The sequence below is a fragment of the Marmota monax genome, unplaced genomic scaffold (genome assembly GCF_021218885.2).
Source record: "Marmota monax isolate L192 unplaced genomic scaffold, Marmota_monax_Labrador192_F-V1.1 WCK01_AAM20220418_F8-fsc00018, whole genome shotgun sequence".
NCBI lineage: Eukaryota > Metazoa > Chordata > Mammalia > Rodentia > Sciuridae > Marmota > Marmota monax.
This window is the reverse complement of record NW_026692201.1, coordinates 5237856-5256673: the sequence shown is the minus strand read 5'-3', so window position 1 is coordinate 5256673 and position 18818 is coordinate 5237856. Positions and strand designations below refer to the sequence as shown.

At 41.1% G+C, this 18818-nt stretch overlaps 1 protein-coding gene and 1 non-coding gene across 5 annotated transcripts; both read left to right on the top strand.

Annotated features, from left to right (window-relative positions):
• Positions 1 to 3395: 3395 nt before the first annotated feature.
• On the top strand, positions 3396 to 18818 carry Zbed3 (zinc finger BED-type containing 3). Of its 4 annotated transcripts, XM_046427501.2 has the most exons (4): positions 5909 to 6558; positions 9523 to 9647; positions 12712 to 12785; positions 14921 to 18818. In XM_046427501.2, exon 4 carries the CDS (start codon positions 14935 to 14937, stop codon positions 15640 to 15642), a length of 708 nt encoding a protein of 235 aa, XP_046283457.1. In that variant the 5' UTR covers positions 5909 to 6558; positions 9523 to 9647; positions 12712 to 12785; positions 14921 to 14934; the 3' UTR covers positions 15643 to 18818. The 4 variants fall into 4 exon arrangements, with proteins under 4 accessions (XP_046283452.1, XP_046283457.1, XP_046283446.1 ...); XM_046427496.1 differs by lacking the exons at positions 5909 to 6558; positions 12712 to 12785 and adding an exon at positions 3396 to 3494; XM_046427490.2 differs by lacking the exon at positions 12712 to 12785 and having other exon boundaries at positions 5912 to 6558.
• Positions 12467 to 12604, top strand: LOC124082878 (small nucleolar RNA SNORA47). Its single transcript, XR_006848531.1, has one exon. It is a non-coding gene; the product is annotated as a small nucleolar RNA SNORA47 (small nucleolar RNA).

Genomic DNA, 18818 nt, shown 5'->3' with positions numbered 1-18818 from the left:
CAGCAGTCATATGAATTATCATGCCTTTAGATGGTAATGTACTCCACCTCAGGTCTTCTGCGGGCATTTTATGCAATTCATCTCATTTTATCCTCCCCAACAATCCTATGGAGGTAGGTATTATTATTATCTCCATTTTACACATGAAAAACAAAACCAAACAAAATTCGAGACTCTGAGATGTTAAGTAACTTGCCCACTGTCACTTCATTGCTCAGCTTTTTACCATCACTCAGCTTTTTACCATCACTCTGAGGGAAACTTTCTTCGAAGTAGATTTGAACTGTTCTTTTGTAGACACAAACTTCAAAAACAAATCTAAACAAAAAGCCTGATACAAAAGAATTTTAGAAAGTGTACACATTGCTGGCATTAGGTTCGTAATATCCACATGGTTCTGCAACCATTACACCATCAACCTTCAGAATTCTTTCCTCTTCCCAAACTGCAACTTTGTACACATTAAAAACTATCTCCCCACTCCTTGTCCAGCCTGTGGCAACCACCATTCTGCTTCCTGTTTTTTGTTTCTTTTTTTTGGAGTTTTTTTGTTTTTGTTTTAGTTGAGCATCAAACTCAGGGACTAATCTGAACAAGTCGGCCAATGTAACAATGTTCTCTGGGGCCAGGCCCTGTGTCCTGTCTGGTTTTTACCACTGGGCTACATCCCCAGCCTTGAATGTTGAATTTTCAATCCCTCCAAGTATGCTGAGACCTAATTGCCCAGCATCATATAAGGCTTTAGAAGGATGGAGGAGATATGTGAGATCTGATTGCTGCCTGTTATGGTTTAGATATTAGGTGTCCCAAAAGCTCATGTGTGAAACAATGCAACATTTAGAGGTGAAATGATTGAGTTATAAGAACCTTGGCCTAAGTCGTGCGTTAATCCCTAGGTAGTGGGTAGTGTCTGTAGGCAGGTAGAGTGTGGCTGGAGTATGTGGGGCCCTGGGGATGTGCATTTGGGGTGTATGTTTTGTTCTTGTCAAGAGGAGTGCCCTCTCTTCTTCCTAGTGTCACGTTCCCGGATGCTTTCCTCCCCCACACACTTCTACCATGATGTTCTGCCTTACCTGGAGCCCCAAGGAACAAAGTCGGTCATGTATGATTAAGACCTCTGAAACCATGTGCCTCAAAATGAACTTTCCCTCCTCTAATTGTTCTTCTCAGGTCTTTTGGTCACAGCAATGAAATGGTGGGCTAAAATATTGCTCTGAGATCATTACAGTGGAGCTGTGAAGGCAGGACTAGCTTCTAGGAAACAATGTGCCAGGAGTCTGATAGTGAGAGGACAAGAGAAATTTAGACAAAGAAGAGACCCTTATAAGATGGTGTAGCCTAAGAAGTCTTCTGGGACTCAAAGAGCTAGTAGGAGATCTGGTTGGACAGAGAGAAAGAGTCTGAACTGATTAAATCATAAATCCAGGCAGGCAGGCTGGGTCATTCCAAGGAGATCCAACCAAAACCAAAACACAAAAGCGTTCTGATAGTTTCTCAGGGAACACAGCAATAAACCCTACATCTGTAAATCAGACTTCTGCTTGTCCCCAAAAGCCACACATACACGGATAATAATTTATTCTTTTTCCATTGCAAAATAGACACAACATAAAATAATTTAATGCTGGAGGAGGATGTTGCTCTTCATAATTATCTCAGAAAATAGAAACAGCGGCTCTTTTGTGAAAGTCAGTCTTTTTCCATTGGCAAAAGGAGTTCATAAAAACTTTAAAACTTGTGTGGAATGTCTGATCACCAGGGTCAGGTCACATCAACCCAGACTACAGATGAACTCCTGGAATCATAGCAAGATAAGTTTGCAGATGTCCACTCCAGCTAGTCACACTAGTGCTTTAAACAAAAAAGAGGGACTCCTAATCCCACCCTGTCAGCTCTTTGAACAAGTGGGCCAATGTAGCAAAGTACTCTGGGGCCAGGCTGTTTGTGCAGGGTCACCTCCCTGTGTCCTGTCTGCTCTGCTCTCTTCTCATCCAAGCATAAGCTTCACCTAGGGACCCTGGTGGGTAAGAACAGGAGTCTTACCACTGTCACTCGTATTGCTTCGTTTTTTCTTTTCTCTCTTACCCTACTATGGTTTGGATATGGTTTGAGTGTGTCCCTTGCAATTTCCCAAGATGCCTTATATTTCTTCTGGAAGCTTGGTCCCCAGTATGATTGAGAGGTGGAGTCTGGTAAAAGGTGGTTAGGTCATGGGCTGCCATCCAAGGAAGAGATTAATACAGGTCTGGTGACTGGATTTGTTCCCAGAGGAATGGGTTGTTACAAGGGAGTCTGGCTCCTCTTCTGACTCTCTTCCATAAGTGGCACTCACCACTATCACACATGCTGCCTTCACTGTGATGCCATCTATCAGAACTGAGCATAGTACCATGCTCTTGAACCTCCAGAACTGAGAGCTAAATGAACCTATTTCTTGGGTATTTTGTTATAGGAATGAAAAATAGTCTAAAGCACCTACTCCTTCTCTTTCAGATATAGCAATTTTTTAAAAAGTCATACCCAAGGGCTGGGGTTGTGGCTCAGCGGTAGAGCGCTCACTAGTACGTGAGAGGCCCTGAGTTTCATCCTCAGCACCACATAAAAATAAATAAATAAAATGAAGGTATTGTATCCAACTACAACTAAAAAAATAAATATTAAAAAAAAAAGTTGTACCCGACTTTTAGGGGAAAAAATATTTCTAAGTGTGTCCCATAGCAGGCAGATTTTGATTGTCACTGTCTAGTCATATGCACATGTATCGGAAGAGAATGCAAACATGGAACTAAATGAAGCAGCTAGAAAGAGCACCATGGGCCTTTCTGAGGCATCTTAGAATCATAGAAGAGAAAGAATGTGAGGGGCAGAGGGTGGTCTTTGCCTGCCTTACCTCCTAGCTTCCCCCAGCCTTAGAGAATGTAGTAGTTTATGGGGACTAGATGCATAAACCCCATATAGGAGGGTGGACTAATGGATTCTGGAAAAGGAGTTGAAATTCTGAGACAAATATCCGAGCCACTTCTTCCTAATAGCTCTGGTAAATATAAAATAACTTCTAACACCTTTTAACGACTCCCATAGGAATAAAGCCATTTCTTTCTGCTACCAAAAGAATGTGGTCCAGGTACACAGCTTGGTATTTCAGGGCTTTGAGGCAATCTCCATAAATATTTTTCTCAAACTGAACAGCATGGCCCCACTAACACCTTAATTTTGACTTCTAACCTCTACACCTAGGGAAGAATAAATATCCGATGTTTTAAGTCACTCTGTGTACTTTGGCAGCCCTAAGAAACTAATAGGGTAGATATTCTGTATTTGACTCTTAGCCTGCCTGGCAGCTAACATAAGAAAACAAGTCTGTTACATAATCCTCAGTGGGATTAAAAGGTTCCATTTATTCAAGGGATGCAGATCTTGACACTGAGACATCAGAGAAAGGTCTCCACTGGACCCTACAGAGAAAACACTGCAGGATGCAGCAGAAAATGGTGGTAAGTGCCATCACAACACTACATCTGATAATTAATTTTATGCAACTATTTCCTACAAGGTGCCTCACCAAAAGCAGATGGCATGACACCATGGGAGGGCTTAGCAAAAGCACAATTAGGAAACAGATGAAAGAGGGGACATTTTATCAACTTATAGAAATAAAAAGAATTTGAAGGAATACTATGGACAACTATATACCATTAGATAATGTAAAGGAAATGTTGTTTATTTATTGTTAAATTAATGATGAAAGTTAGGAGAACTCACACTACCAAGAGAAGAAAATGTGTTTTCTCTGCTGAAACTTCAATAAGGAATGTGAGATGAAGAATAGTGATTAGAAATTTGAGACACATTTTATAATTTCAATTTACAACTATAAGGAAGAGGTTTCTGATAACAGAATGAAACACAGGGAAAACAAGTTCCTTTTCTCTGGACTTCAAAAATAAATGAAAAACACATCTGGTTACAATATGCCAGGAGTTCAGATTCCACCATGTTCCTGGTCTTGTTTAAATGCTGCCACAATGAAAAATATGTAGCTGTTCTCAATTTAGTATGACACTTGAATGCTTCCTCTTACACTGACTGTCCCTTTTTTCCTAGAGTTGCATTTGTCCTACCCTCTTACTGGAGTATTATCTTCTTGAGGGCAGGAATGGTCTTTTGAAATTCTAGACTCCTACTCAGGCTTAAAATACTGCTTGGCAAGCCAGGTACAGGTGAAACTTTGTAATCCCAACTTCTTGGGAGGCTGAGGCAGGAGGCTTGCAAGTTCAAGGCCAGCCTCATCAACTTAGTAAGACTCTTTCACAAAATAAAAATAAAAAGGTCTGGAAAAGGGAGGGAGGGGTCAAGGGGGTTAAAAAAGGTGGGGGCCTGGAAAAGGGGTAAAGCTCAGAGTCAGAGCATCCCTGTGTTCAATCCCTGCAGGGGGGGAAAAAGGCACTTACTGAAAACTCTTCTGTAAACTAATGAAAAAAATCTTGTATTTCATTACATGGTCATTTTAAAGACAAATGGATTTTTAAGGCATTCAAAACATTAAAGCCGGGCTGGGGTTGTGGCTCAGCAGTAGAGTGCTCGCCTAACACATGCGAGGCCCTGGGTTTGATCCTCAGCGCCACATAAAAATAAATAAATAAAATAAAGGTATTGAAAAAAATGTTTAAAAACAAACAAACAAAAAACATTAAAGCCTTGACTGGGGACATAGCTCACTTGCCTAACATGCAAAAAAGGACCTAGGTTCAACTCCCAGCACTGAAAATAAAGTCTCTTGTTAAAAGGGTTGCCAGATAAAACAAACTTAAAAAGTTGTTCACATAGTAAAACATGAATTAAATACAGTTTTAATCTGATTCCTTTATTCTAGTTATTTTTCTTTTAATCTAATGTCTATAGCCATAAGTATCATTTCAGTTGGATTAAAAAAAAATAGTAACCTAAAAGTTAACATTTACATTGCAAATTTCTCTCTTTAAAAGACACCCAACTAGTTTTTTCTTCTGAAATCATTCTTAGGATGGTAAGGAGAAATTCTATTAAATAGACTTTGCAACTCTAGTTTCTAGAAAGAATCAGGTTAAAAATATTGAGGGTCTGGGGGTGCAGCTCAGTGGTAGAGCAGTCACTTAGCACTTAGCTTAGTATCTTGGGTTAGATCCATGCCGCAGTCCGGCTGCAGCAAAATAAGGGGGGCGGGGGGTGACGAATAACTTGTGTAGGTTGATACAGCAGGAGTGGGAGCCGTTTATTGTAGGACAGGAGCAGTATTTATACATTCCACACAGCTTATCTAATTAGCATAAACTAGATACATCAGTCAACCAATAAGGAATCTCTACACTTAATGGCTCTCTTTTGTTACTTCTCAAACCACTCCTTCTGGCATTTTGCCAGGCACCATCCAGACTTGTTTAGGAACTCTAACATTCCCCTGGCAAAATGCCAGGTGTTATTTTGACTTGTTTACAGACTCTAACAGATCCATAGCATCAAAATGACAAAACAAACACAAACAACGAAAACTGAACCAAAGCAGGACAGGTGAGTTGTATTACTGCACTCAGTAATTCTTGTTATACATCTCTCTGCTCATTCTCACCTGACTTGCAAATATTCCTTAAAGGTATATGGAAGTATGCTTTCTTGACCTTGGGCAGCAAGCCTGGTCATGTGATTTTTGCTTTGGTCAATAAAATACAAGCAGAATTCAGGTCCCCACAATGTTTTAAGAGCAGCATGTGTCAGTTGTGTACAAGAGCTGATAGTTTCAACCAGGAACTTGGCAAGGCTCCTGTTAAATATGGCAGATTGAAATTGGCCATGGTGGGAGTATTTACACCACTGAAATAGCAAACATTACAAATCAGGACTTTCCCCTCTGCCCCAAAGTTGGTTTACTCCAGTGAGCATGTTTCAAAAAGTTAATCTTTGACCTGGATCCTGGAATAAAGAAATTGGTAGAGTAGAGCCAAGCCTGCAATGTAACTGATGTAATTTTCTTCAGAAATAGAGCTTTATTATTATAAATCACTGAGTTGTAGGGGCTGTTTGTACCTGAATATAAACTAGGCAAACTGGTACACCATGCTGGTGGTGGACACCAAAGAGCTTTGCCTTTATCTGTCCAGACCTTGCTTGGAGGAGATTTCTTCTAACTTGTGACTTCACAGCCCAGAACCTGAAAGGATGAAAACTGCGCTCAGAGCTCAAGACAGGGAATCCAGGTCTTGGAAGGTTAACGCAAAGACATAAAACAGTAGTCACATTTTAAACTTCACTAAGCTGCTGCATCACTTAAAAACCCTGGCAAACACGTCTATCCTTCGTGGGCCTGGGTGATTTTAAGAGTAACTCCTCCACCGCGTTCTCTTAAAGGCCACCGCTAGTCTCCGTCCTCCTTCTCACTCCCAGACACTTGAATTGAGCGCTGTGTCTTTAAGGGGGAAGCGGAGGTTTCCGTTCGGGACAAAATGTCTGCGAGGAGCCTGGAGGGGATGGGCGATCTGGACTCGCGGCCCGCAGGGGACTCCCGCCCGTGTCGCGGGCCTCGCGGTGAGTGTGGGCCTGGCATCCCGCGAGCCGCGCCGGGGCCAGCGGCCGGGACGTGGCAGGCTGCAGCGGGAAGGTCGGGGACCGCGCGGGGTTGCTGCGACGTGAACCCGAACGTCGCGGCCACCCGCCAGGGATCGCGGGGACCACGGGTACGCCGGTTGGCCGCAGACGCCCAGCCCGCGCATCAACAGGCTGCGCTGTGCAGGGGTGCTGGGCGTGCCCTGCGCTATCGTCGTTATTGCAGGAGATGCATTGGATGCGGGGTTCTACGTAGAGGTCCTGCTTGCTTTCTTTCCATCACCTCCTTTTTTCACCTTCCTACAGACTCTCTTCAACAAACTTTTTCGAAGTATCGGAAACCATCCCCACTTTCCTACTGTCTCTTTATAAAGTTTTGCTTTTATTGCAGTGAGACTGTTAGCAGCGCTAAGGGCTGGGCGCCCTGCAGTGGGCCCTTTCTTTAATTGGGACTTTTGTTAATGTGTCCCACCGGTGGAGAGAGAACCCCAATGTCAGCCAGATGCTCAAACTAGAGTCCCCACCCCCACTCCTTCTGCTGTGGTCTTCAAACAAAAGGATTTCCTGATCTTTTTAGAGTACACCAGAGCAGTTAGATGCAAATACTTTGCTGTAAAAACTGTAAATACAGTAGCTAAAAGTGCGAAGTTTTACCTACCAGTGTTTTCTCCACTCCTAGAAAGAAGAAAAAAAAAAAAAAAAGTATTTGCAACCAATTGGACTTCCAAAGAGCCCAAATTACAAAGTTAAGGTGTTTAAGAGCAGCTGTTGCAGAATTGCTTGATAATTTGACATAATTAGAGCCATTATTTGCTATATATTTTATTCATATTAGTAGTTTTTCTGGCCAAAAAGTAGTTCAAGGCAACTGGCAACAGAAAGCATACAATATGTAAAAATGCTAAGAGCCCAAACTGGTTCTCAATTTAAAAATCTTTTTTTTTGAGTTACAAAGACCTTCGAAGTAGGGCACCTTTAAATCCCTCTAATTCATATTAATGTTTTTTTTTTTTAATATTTATTTATTTATTTATTTTAGTTCTCGGCAGACACAACATCTTTGTATGTGGTGCTGAGGATCGAACCCGGGCCGCACGCATGCCAGGCGAGCGTGCTACCGCTTGAGCCACATCCCCAGCCCTCTAATTCATATTAAATTATGCATTTCTACAAGATAATATGAATGGCCACCTTTCCTTTTAGAACCTTATGTATGAAATAAAGTAATGCAGATCTGAAATAAAGGTCCACTTTATAGCAGAATGTTTTACAATTTTCATTTTAAAAAATGCATTAATAGAGAGTGCTCTACTGCCTTTTAGCTAATGGTAGAAAGATCTAAGAATTTGGCTTATGACATTTAGGGCACATCTCTGATTCACCAGATAATTAGCTGTGGGTCCAGTAAATTTTTTCAATCCACAAATAACCTTTTTCTAAATGTTTTTACACTTAACTCTTTATTCCCCAACCTAGGTATTCACATTTTACAGTTTAGAGTTAATTTTACTTGCTTTTGAAAGCTGTAAGCCTCATAATTGTAAACTAATTTTTCTAATTGTCTGGATTTGTTTATAGATAGATGAATACATGGCAGCAACCTAATAGGTCAACAGAGATGGACAGATAACAATGAACTGTGATTTCCTGACATTTCAGTGGCCAAAGCCAATTATTTCTTTTACTTATTGTGTTCTGCTTTGGTTTGTCACTGGTGGATGGAATAAATGAAAATCTTTCTTAGTGTTTTCACACAGTCTGTATAAATTTCACATTAGTGTGGACTTCTCACCTAATCCAGGGCTCAACCAACATATATTTCTGTTTCTCCCTGACTAATCCAACTAAAGTGATTAGCCATGACTGCAGAAGGACAAATGGAGCTGTAATTCAGTTGTTCTTTTGAGAACATTATTTGGTTCTTTGGTCTTTAGCATGCTTAATATTTTTTATGGGTATAAGCATAAATATATAAAATAAAATTAGCTTTCATAGGTAGTTCATAGGATGACTACACATATTAAAGCAATGTGGGTCTGAGATAAATGTCTTCTTAAGAAAAGAATGCTTTACAATTTATATTTTTTAAAATGCATTAATAAGGGGCGGGGGTATGTGTAGTTTAGTGATAGAAGACCCTGGGTTCAATCACCAGAACTGAAAAACAAAGACCTTGAGAGTCTCTGCCTTTTAGCTAATGACAGAAATATCTGTTTGATTTATAATAATATTTATATAATATTTACAAAATTGAGCTCTTCTTTCATTCTCTACATTGGTATTCAGGGAGATCATACTGAGGCTCTCAAGCTTTAACCTGATAGATTATTAGAATAGAACTTCTTCAGGATCAGACTCAAATGCAGAGATATTAGTGTGATTTTTTTTATTTTCACAGTCTTAGACATCATATCTTCCAGATGATGAATGCACAAAATAAAATTCAGCATAGGAGTGTTTTAGAGGCATGGTACCAATAATAACACCCTCTCCCTTTCCAGAAAAGATCTAAAATCTACATTTGTATCATGAGGATTCCCCCCATTGAAGACACAAAAGTTTCCATTGTTGAATTAGTTTCATGCTGGCAGTACTTTTATGTAGCTTCAAGATATTTTATTCTTTAGTTATACACTAAAGCATTGAAATTTTATTGGCATCAATCACTAATGGTAATAACAGTAATGGGTTTTGTTGGAACTGGGCTTTGGTGGTAGATAACACAGTGAATTTTATACCCAGTGGGGAAGGGCAGAGAAGAGATGCTGAGCATTATCAAGGTTAGTATGAGAGACAACAAGGCCTCGGTGCCAAGGAGCTGCCCCTTGCCTTCCCCTTCTGCTTTGTGAACCATGGTATGATGGAATTCATCCTAATGAGTGAATACTGATCTGATCTTTATCAGGATATCAGAATTATTGTTGGAAACGTTTCTTTCCCCAACAGGTGGTGAGCTTCCTGAAGGCAGAGAATACATGGTGTTGTTGAAATGCTCAGCGGCAGGCACGCGCATTTGACCCTGGGCAGGTGCACAGTGAGCATTTGAACAGAGCTGGGTGGAATGAATGAATGTAAGCAAAGTAATAACATTTGTTGGCACCTTCGTAGTTGTTTAAAAAATGTTTAAGGAAATATTAAGGGAGCTCTTATTTTCCATTATTAGCTAATCACACAAAAAATGCCCATGTTTTGTTATTGAGTACTTGGAAAGGGACAAGTACATATCACAGGGTTCAGCTAACTAAACCCTTCCCATTATCTCCTTTGGCCTAAGCGATGGGCAACTTATTTTACATGAAAGTCAGTTTAGAGGTAAAAATAAATTTGGAGAATGAAGGCCTTGGATTTGTTATTCTTTTTTATTTGCTTTTTGTATTAAGAAAGTTCTGAGGGAAATCCTCCAGTTTAGACTATTACTGTATTGAATAACAGGATGTCCAACAGAAAAACAGATTTTAGCCACTAAAATTGCAATGTGGACATGTCTAAACAGTAAATACTGGTAGCTTCTTTGTTGTTCATGCCTTAAATTTATATAACACTGAGGAATCCAGCAGTGAGATCATTTGCATTATCTGATTTTAGTCACTTGTTTTTTAAATTTTTTGTTGTTGATGGATCTTTTTATTCATTTATTTATATGCAGTGCTGAGAATCGAACCCAGTGCCTCACACATGTGAGGCAAGCGCTCTACCACTGAGCCATGATGCAAGACCTAGCCACTTGTTTAATGGCAGATAATCTTTTCAGTTTCCTTGACACGTGGGGAGATTGAGACTCAATTAGCTGTGTTACATAGGGCCAAGTGTCTACCCTGTGCCAAGGCAATGAATGAGGTGTGCTGCTCTCTCCTTGTGTCCTGTACCTCCTGTGGATATAGAATCTCCTTCTGCTTAGGCAGGGCACTGACACTAAGCATCTCCACACACTGGGTTTCCTCCAGGATAGATGGCAGCATTCTATGCATGTAGATCTTCCAAGAAGCCAGCAATGGGCTTCCCAATGAGACTGGGAAGTCCCCTCCAGCTTCCATAGGTAAGGGTGGCCTACCTATGGTTTACATTATGAGGTGTCCCCCAAAAGCTCAGGTGTGAGAAATACTAGAACATTTAGAAGTGAAATGATTGGGTTATGAGAGCCTTAACTTAATCAGTGCATTAATCCACTGATAGAGATTAACTGGGTGGTAATTCTAGGCTGGTAGTTTGTGGAGGAGGTGGGTCATTGGGGGTGTGCCTTTGGGGTATATATTTTGTATCTGGTGAGTAGAGTCCCTCTCTGCTTCCTGTTAGTTATGTCCTGAGCTGCATTCTTCTACCAGACTCTTCCACCATAATTTTCTGCCACATCTTGGGCCCAGAGCAATGGAGCCAGCCATCTGAGGACTGAGACCTCTGAAGCCACAAACCCCAAGTAAATTTTTCCCTCTCTAAAATTGTTATTGTTGAGGCTTTTTTGTCACAGTGGCAAAACAGCTAACTAAAACACCTTGCCTGAGCTCATATGCCTGAGGAGCCAAGCATTGTTTTATAGTTACATACACACACACACACACACACACACACACACACACTGCCTAAAAGTATGTATATGATCATATTGCATAAGCACCTTTTTTTCTTTTGCTTTTGTGTCTCCCTCTTCCTCTTTTCCCTCCTTTCATATCAGCTACCACCACATCAAATCAGGGTCTCCTTCCTTATTTTTCTTCATATATATTTATACAGATGGGCCCCAACTTGCAATGATTCAACTTAGGATTTTTTCGACTTTACAATGGTGTGAAAGTTATGTGCATTCTGTAGAAACCATACTTTGAACTTGACCTATTTCTGGGATAGCAATGTGCAGTACAATACTCATGTGATGTGGGCAGCAGCAAGCAGCTGCAGCTCCCAGTCAGCCATGTGATCACAAAGGGTAACAACTGATACTCTACAGTGTACTGCACTGCTAAACTAGGATGTTGAGTGGGCTAAGTATATTAAATGCACTTTCTGCTTACAATATTTTCAACTTATATTTATTGGGATGTTACCTCATCTCAAGTTGAAGAGCATTTGTATGTTGATAATTTCTATACAGATGTATTATTTAATAATAATGAGATCATTTTATACACACTTTTCTACATTTTGCTTTTCTGTCTGAACAGTTCCTCCAGAAATTCCTCTAGGACATCTGGCAGAGCTTCCCTCCTTTTAAATGGGTACATAATATTCCCTGGTATGACCAGATATTATGAGCCCAGCCACTGTGATGTTAAGCATTTCCATGTTTCTTTTTTGCTATTCTAAATAAGGTTTCAATAAACACCCTACCACATATGACTTTGTATATTGGTGCTTTTAGTTTTACAGAATAGATATTATATCTATTTTTAATTAATATGGAAATTATCAGATTGCATTCCCCAAAGCTGTCATATCTTCACTAATAATGTGTGAGTATGTTCTTTTCTCAGCTTCCCTTCTAGCTTTGGCTGTTAAACCTCTTCACTTTTGTTAGAATGATGGATACAAAATGATCTTACTGTTATTCTTATACAATCTCCCTGAATATGAGATGTTGTGTTTTTACAAGTTTCCCGGCCATTTGAGTTCATTCTTTGATCATCTGCCTGCTCTTATTTCTTGCCCATTTTTCTATTTGGTGGCATGTTTTGTTCATGTCCGTTTGTGAGAGCTTTCTGCATGTTCTGTTGTGACTCAGGAGTTTCCCAGACACTCTCTTCCAAGTTAGTTGGCTGAAAGTAGGATCAGTTGAGATGACCTCAAGGATGTCTTGCAGAGCTGGGCAGGCTGTATGACTGTGTTCGTCAACTGTGGGTCATTCTTTGGATACTGAGTCTGAAAATAAGAACATATTGAGCCAGAATGCAGCCCAGTGTGGAGGACTGAGAAGGTGAGGCAGTCTCATACCATACTGCTTTCTACCGGTTAAGACCTCCAAAAGCGAAGGGTTGCCCAGGCAGAGGATGTCCCTCTGCCAACTTCGGAGGGGCAGCACTGTGCTGGCCGACATTTGTGGTACTGCTTGTCCATGGCTCAGATGAGGCTTTCCACTAAATCCACAGGGTCATGACAGTAAAATCAGTGCTTCTCACTCTCTGCCCATCTTAACTCTTATAACAGATGGCATTCACACAGGTGACACTCCTCCGGGTATCCCAGAATTTTCAAGAAACCAAGAGACAACTTGTATAGAGGTAAAAAGCATGATAGAAATGGGTCACCTCTGGCACTCTTAGGGGAAATATCAGCAAAGATGACTCTCAGGCTTTGGCACAGAGAATCTGCAGGTTGCATACAGTTTCCAGCACCTACCTCAAGAAAGCATATCAAAATGCAAAACAGTAGTCTTGATGTTACTGAAAAAGTTTAATTTTTTTAAAACTTATGAAATAAACCATAGAAATTCATTGCAACAGTACCTCCACTTTTGTATATACCCATTAATTTAAAAAAATAAAGAACTACGGAAAGATTATACACAGTGTAAAAGGAAATGGAATTCTAAAAAGGAAAAACGCACAGAAAATTTTAGGATTAAGAAAAATGTTTCTAATTCTAAAATCTTGTTCTGTTTACCAACCATAATTTTTACCTTTCTTGAAGGTGTCTATAACCTCTCATCCCACCTACTCCTACTTTCAGGACTTCAGCAATTTAATAAATCCCTTGAGGGAAATGTAGGATTTTATTTCTAAAGAACTTTTACTTATCATGAATAACCACATTTAAATTAAGTCCTGTGTATCAGAAGATCCATAGCCATTTTTTATGCTAGAAGAGATCAAATATTTGTCTTTTATGATGATTCTGATAGACTATCTTTTTTTAATGTGAGAGAGCTGCTAAATGGCATGAGTGGACTTGCTTGGTGGGTAAAAGAACAAATTAGGTTTAAAAATTTTTAATGCATCTCTGACAAGATTATTAGCAATTGAATTAAGAGCTTATACTAACTGCTATTATTATAGTGGCTTATCTTTCCTGTTCTCATCTTTGTCTTCAGTCATTCCCAGTTGTGTTTAACTAGAAAGATTTCTGGAACTTTTATCATCTCCACTGCTGCTGATTTAGAACCTGACAGTATACACAGACACTGGACAGTTCACTGATCCAGCTTCTTCCACCTTAATCTTGACATTAAGATAAGTTGTCAGAAGAGCTTAAGGGATCTGTCATATGTTCTCTTATTGTTTTTAAATTTTCAAAGTAAGATTATCCAGAATCACACATTTGGATCTTCATCAACTTATTCCTAAACAACAAACTTCACCTTTCCTCCACCCTTTTTTGGATATGTTATTGTAATAGTGAGTTACTTTCACAATATAAAACACTGCAGTGATAGTTATCACCTTACATTTGAACCCCTTTAACACAGATAATTAGTTAGACAAAACAACACACTGTTTTCTTTTTCTTCCTTAGGTACAAGTATTGTGCAAAGCTTCAGAACTTGCAAATATACAGAGGGACCATTTAGTTAGGTTGAGAAATGAATATAACTAGTTTGGGCTGGGCATTTCTGTAATCCCAGCAATTCCAGAGCTGAGGTCAGATTGCAAGTTCCAGGCCAGTTTGGGCAATTCAGTGAGACCTTGTCTCAAAATAAAAAATAAGAGCTGAGGATGTAGCTCAGTGATAGAGCACCACTTTCAACCCCCAATACCCAGAAGGAAAAAGAAAGGCTGTTCACCAGTGGCACTTCCACAGTTTAAGTTTAAAAACAAACTTTTCATTTCCCAAAGTTTATTTTCTGCTTGTTTCTAAAGTTTAGTCTGCAGCACTGTTGAGAATGATACATAAAAGAACCTCACCCTTTTTCTGAAAAGAAAAATAGTGTGTGTGTTAACTAGTCTTAAAACTACAACACTTATTTAAGCTAGTTTTTTTCAGCTCAAGAACCTTAGTTTCGGGCTGGGGATGTGGCTCAAGCGGTAGCGCGCTCGCCTGGCATGCGTGCAGCCCAGGTTCGATCCTCAGCACCACATACAAACAAAGATGTTGTGTCCGCCGAAAACTGAAAGATAAATATTAAAAAATTCTTTTAAAAAAAAAAAAAAAAAAAAAAAAGAACCTTAGTTTCTCACAATTAGTATAAATACATGGGACATGGGGACCCATTGGATTCCAAAGAGAATTCCTAAGGCTGGACAATTGTAACATGTTTTTGTGATGCATCAGCACTTAACACTGTTAAGGAGAAAGAAACCCAAACAACTATTGCCTTTGCACATGAAAGGGAGGCAAGGTTTCTTTATTGGCTAACTACAATCATAGTTTTGTGTATAGATGATGATAATGATTCCCTTTCTTCCCCCTCTGGATGCAGACACTGCAGAAGGAATGAGGAGTGAGGAGCTGGCTGTGACCATGGGAGAAAGCAGTAAGCAAGACTACGCGGAAGCAGCCTGTGGCGGGTGTGAGGGTCTGCCCCTGGAGCCTGCGGGCCTGCTGGGGGCGTCATACTCCGAGGCCTGGGGATACTTTCATTTGGCCCCGGCACGCACAGGGCACCCGTCAGGCCACTGGGCCACCTGCCGGCTCTGCGGAGAACGGGTGGGACATGGCCCTGGCTTCCAGGCGGGAACCTCCACACTGTGGAAGCATCTGAAGAGCGCGCACCGCCGGGAGCTGGAGAAGAGTGGCGCAGGGTGCTCACCGCCTACTCCACCTTGTCTGCTGCCGCCCTCCAACCCAGCTGCAGCTGCAGAAGGTGACTGGGCACACTTGTTAGAGCACATGTGTGCGCTGGCAGTGCGCTGCAGCAGACGTGAGCAGGAACTAGAGCGGCGTGAGGCGGCGGTGGAGCTGGGTGAGCGCGCCCTGGAGTGCAGGCGCAGGGAGCTTCAGGAGCAGGAACGCGCTGTGGTCCAAGCGCGCCTTGAGTTGCAGGCTGAGCGAGCAGCTCTGGAGGCGCGGCTGGGCGAGCTGGCGGAGGTGAGGCATCGCGAGGGCTCCCAGCACTGGGCCGTTGCGTCACCCCTGCCTTTCAAAGAGAAGGCCAAGGAGGGAAGGGATGATGGGTGTGTTGTCACGAAGGTCCTGCTGTAGAGGACCTTGGTTACTTCCACCAGCGCGTGGGAGTGCTCCTGCAAGTGGGACTTGGACCAGTGCTCTCTACATCTCCTGGACACAGAATGAAGTGTCGCTGCCACCAAATGTGGGCCTTCCACGCGATTCTGATACCAGAGTAGAACCAAAACCATTTATTCTCCAGGTACCTGGGAAAGAGCCCCTTTGGCTTCCTGTGCTGTCAGGCATTGTCGGGCACAGGAATGGAGTTGCATAGCAGAGGAAAACAGCCCTAGTCACTCCAGTGCAGGGCCACTTAGGACTGGTGACTAAAAGGACAGAAGCTTCTTTACACACTAAGGACTTATTATACTATGTGCCTACATAACATACCAGCCCAAGGAGAGGGCACGGAAATGAGGATAAAGGTTTTTACGCACAGGACAGTTTTACTCATCAAATGCATAATGTTTGCCCAGTAGCAAATTGGGGGGGGGGGGGGGGGAATGCTCTTTAGAGTTTTCTATATTTATTATCTCTAGAACTTATCAGGGCTGACTGCCCAGTTTTATTCCCCTGCCTCCACTTGTTCAACCAGTGCCAGGTGCAACCTGTTTCACCTTGCTGTATTCAAATCCAGTGGCAGGTATAGTACTTTTCCTCTTCCTGCCACCATAATAGCAAGACATCTTGTCACTAGGAAGAACAGTTCCTTCCCCACATCTTCATGGACCTCACTTCTGGGCCAAAACAGAAAGCATCCTTCCATCTAAGGCTACATCTTCCTGCCATATTTTCACACCCTTTCTTTTCCACCCAGGTGTTTGCTCTCCTAGCGTTATTCCCTTTCCTGAGTATCTTCCTCAGCTATGTTCAGTTTTTCTGTACTGAAAAAATTCAGCCCATCAGGGTCAAGTAATCCTTGCTGCTTCTACTTCCTCCCCATTTATTACTTCTTCACTGCCGGTCAGGTTTCCATGCAACATTCCACTCTTTCCAAGCCACTACAATATGATTTGTATTCAGTCTTATTTTGATTGATCTCTCCCTTTTATAATCCCTTCTTTGGTAAGTGGAACCTGCTTTTCCTCCAAAGAATTGCTTTTCCTGGTTGAGCTGGTTCCCAAATAGTTTTTCTTCAGGCCTCCTTTGTACTCATTAATATTGAAAATCTCCATCAGGGCAAAGTTAGTAAAATCAATACCCCATATATATGTACCGCCTACCTACATTGAACAATTGTTAATATTTTGCCTTATTGACATTTTCTTCTCTGTGCCCTATGCATGTGTAAACAATGTTCCACCCAAAAGGATTTCAGTATGTATTGCCCAAGAATGAAGCCACGATTACAGTAACTTTTGTATAGCCTCTAATACAAGTCCTGAAACAAGATGCCCCAATTGTATGAAGAATCACTTTTTTTTTTTAAAGAACAAGGTCCGAAGTCCATGCATTACTACTAGTTATAACTTACATCTCATAGTTTAGAACAGCCTCCTGATGATTCTTCCCCCATGACACACTTTTTGAAGCTTATACCTATATTCTGGATTTGGCTGATTATTTTCCAGGACAATTTCTATTCTATACTCCTTGCTCATCTCATAGAGATACAATTAACTGTCCCAGCAACTCCTATCTCCAGGCTCAACTGGGTCTAACCCTTCATGCCCAGTCCCATTATATGTCACTTGCCCCTATTTGCATATCTTCCCATCACAAATGGAAGGCGGAAACTATTCAACTGCATCCTGTCTTTCACAAAAAGCGAATATTTTCTTGGCACTTAAAGTATACCAGGCACATAATACACATTCTACATGTATTATCTCACTGTATTCTTACAGCAGCTCCATGGGGGAGACATTGACACTATATTTTACAAATAAGAAAAGGGAGATAAAGGGGTTAAGTAGCTTGTGCAAGATCACAGCTAGTGAGTAGGGATGGGATCCAAATGCAGTAAGTCCTTCAGGATGCAATTCTCCTTCCAGAGAGCTCCACATCCCTCTTAGTCACTGGGATGGACCCCTATTTCCTTCCTAACTCCATTTTTAGTTACTGAGTAACTGGAATTAGTGACATTAACATTTACTGAGCATTTACCAGGTTTCACAGCTGGGCTAAATACCTTACAAGAATTATTCTGCAGCACAGCAACTCCATGCATACATCCATTTTGTAGATGAGACAGGCTCAGAGGACTTAATGTCTTCATAATCATATAACTGTTATAAAGCAGAACAGGATTTGAACTTCAGTCTCATTGACTCCTAGGCACTTGCTCTACTAAGTCTATTTCTGTAAAATATTGCTCCTGCCTGCCTTCTGTCGTCATGGCTCAGAACTCATTTGTCATTCATCTGGGATTCATCTTACCATCCTTGTTTTCTCATACCACCCACTACCTAACACCATGGCCAAAAAATTGTCTGCCCGAGGTTAATGTTGATTACATCGATTTTCCTGCTAAAAAATTGAGATCACACATCACTTGCTTATTATAGCAAACTTTGTGGCCTTACATTCTCTTCCTCCTCCCCCACCCTGTGCCAGTCTTATCTATCCCCTCCCCTACATGTACTATATGCTCCAACCAAACTGAACTCTCTTCCTGACATGCCCTGATCTTGACACCTCTGTGCCTCAATCCACTTTCCCTCCACTTAAACCCCTTCAATCTGAGAATGAAAAATCCTACCCAAAAATGGGGGTATAGTTTCGTGGTACTGCCCTTGCCAGGCATGTACAAGGTCCTGGTTTCAATCCCCAGCACCTCAAAAAATAAAAATTATCCCCCTTTTCCACAAAACTTGCTTTGATCTCTCCTTATTGAGAGGCATTTTCTTACCTTCTTGGATTCTGCTAAGCATTTTGTGTCACAACTCTTCATTTAGCACATGGCTGTGTGGGTTCTTGTCTTACCAACCCTGTCAGACCCTGAGCCCTTGGGATAAGTTGTTCTCAATTCTTCTACTCTTACAGTGCCTTGCAAATAATAGATACTCAATAAATATTTGAGGTATGGAATCCACTTGGTTTAAGACTTTTACAAGTTAGTTTTCCTGTAATCGGTAATATGATTCTTCCTGTCTTTTATTCTCTGAGTATAAGTCCTAACAGAAAAGGAAAAAAAAAAAAAAAGCCTAAAAGGAAGTAGCAATCATTTTCTGAAGCTCTATAGTCAATAAAGATTTTAAAAGTTCCAGTTA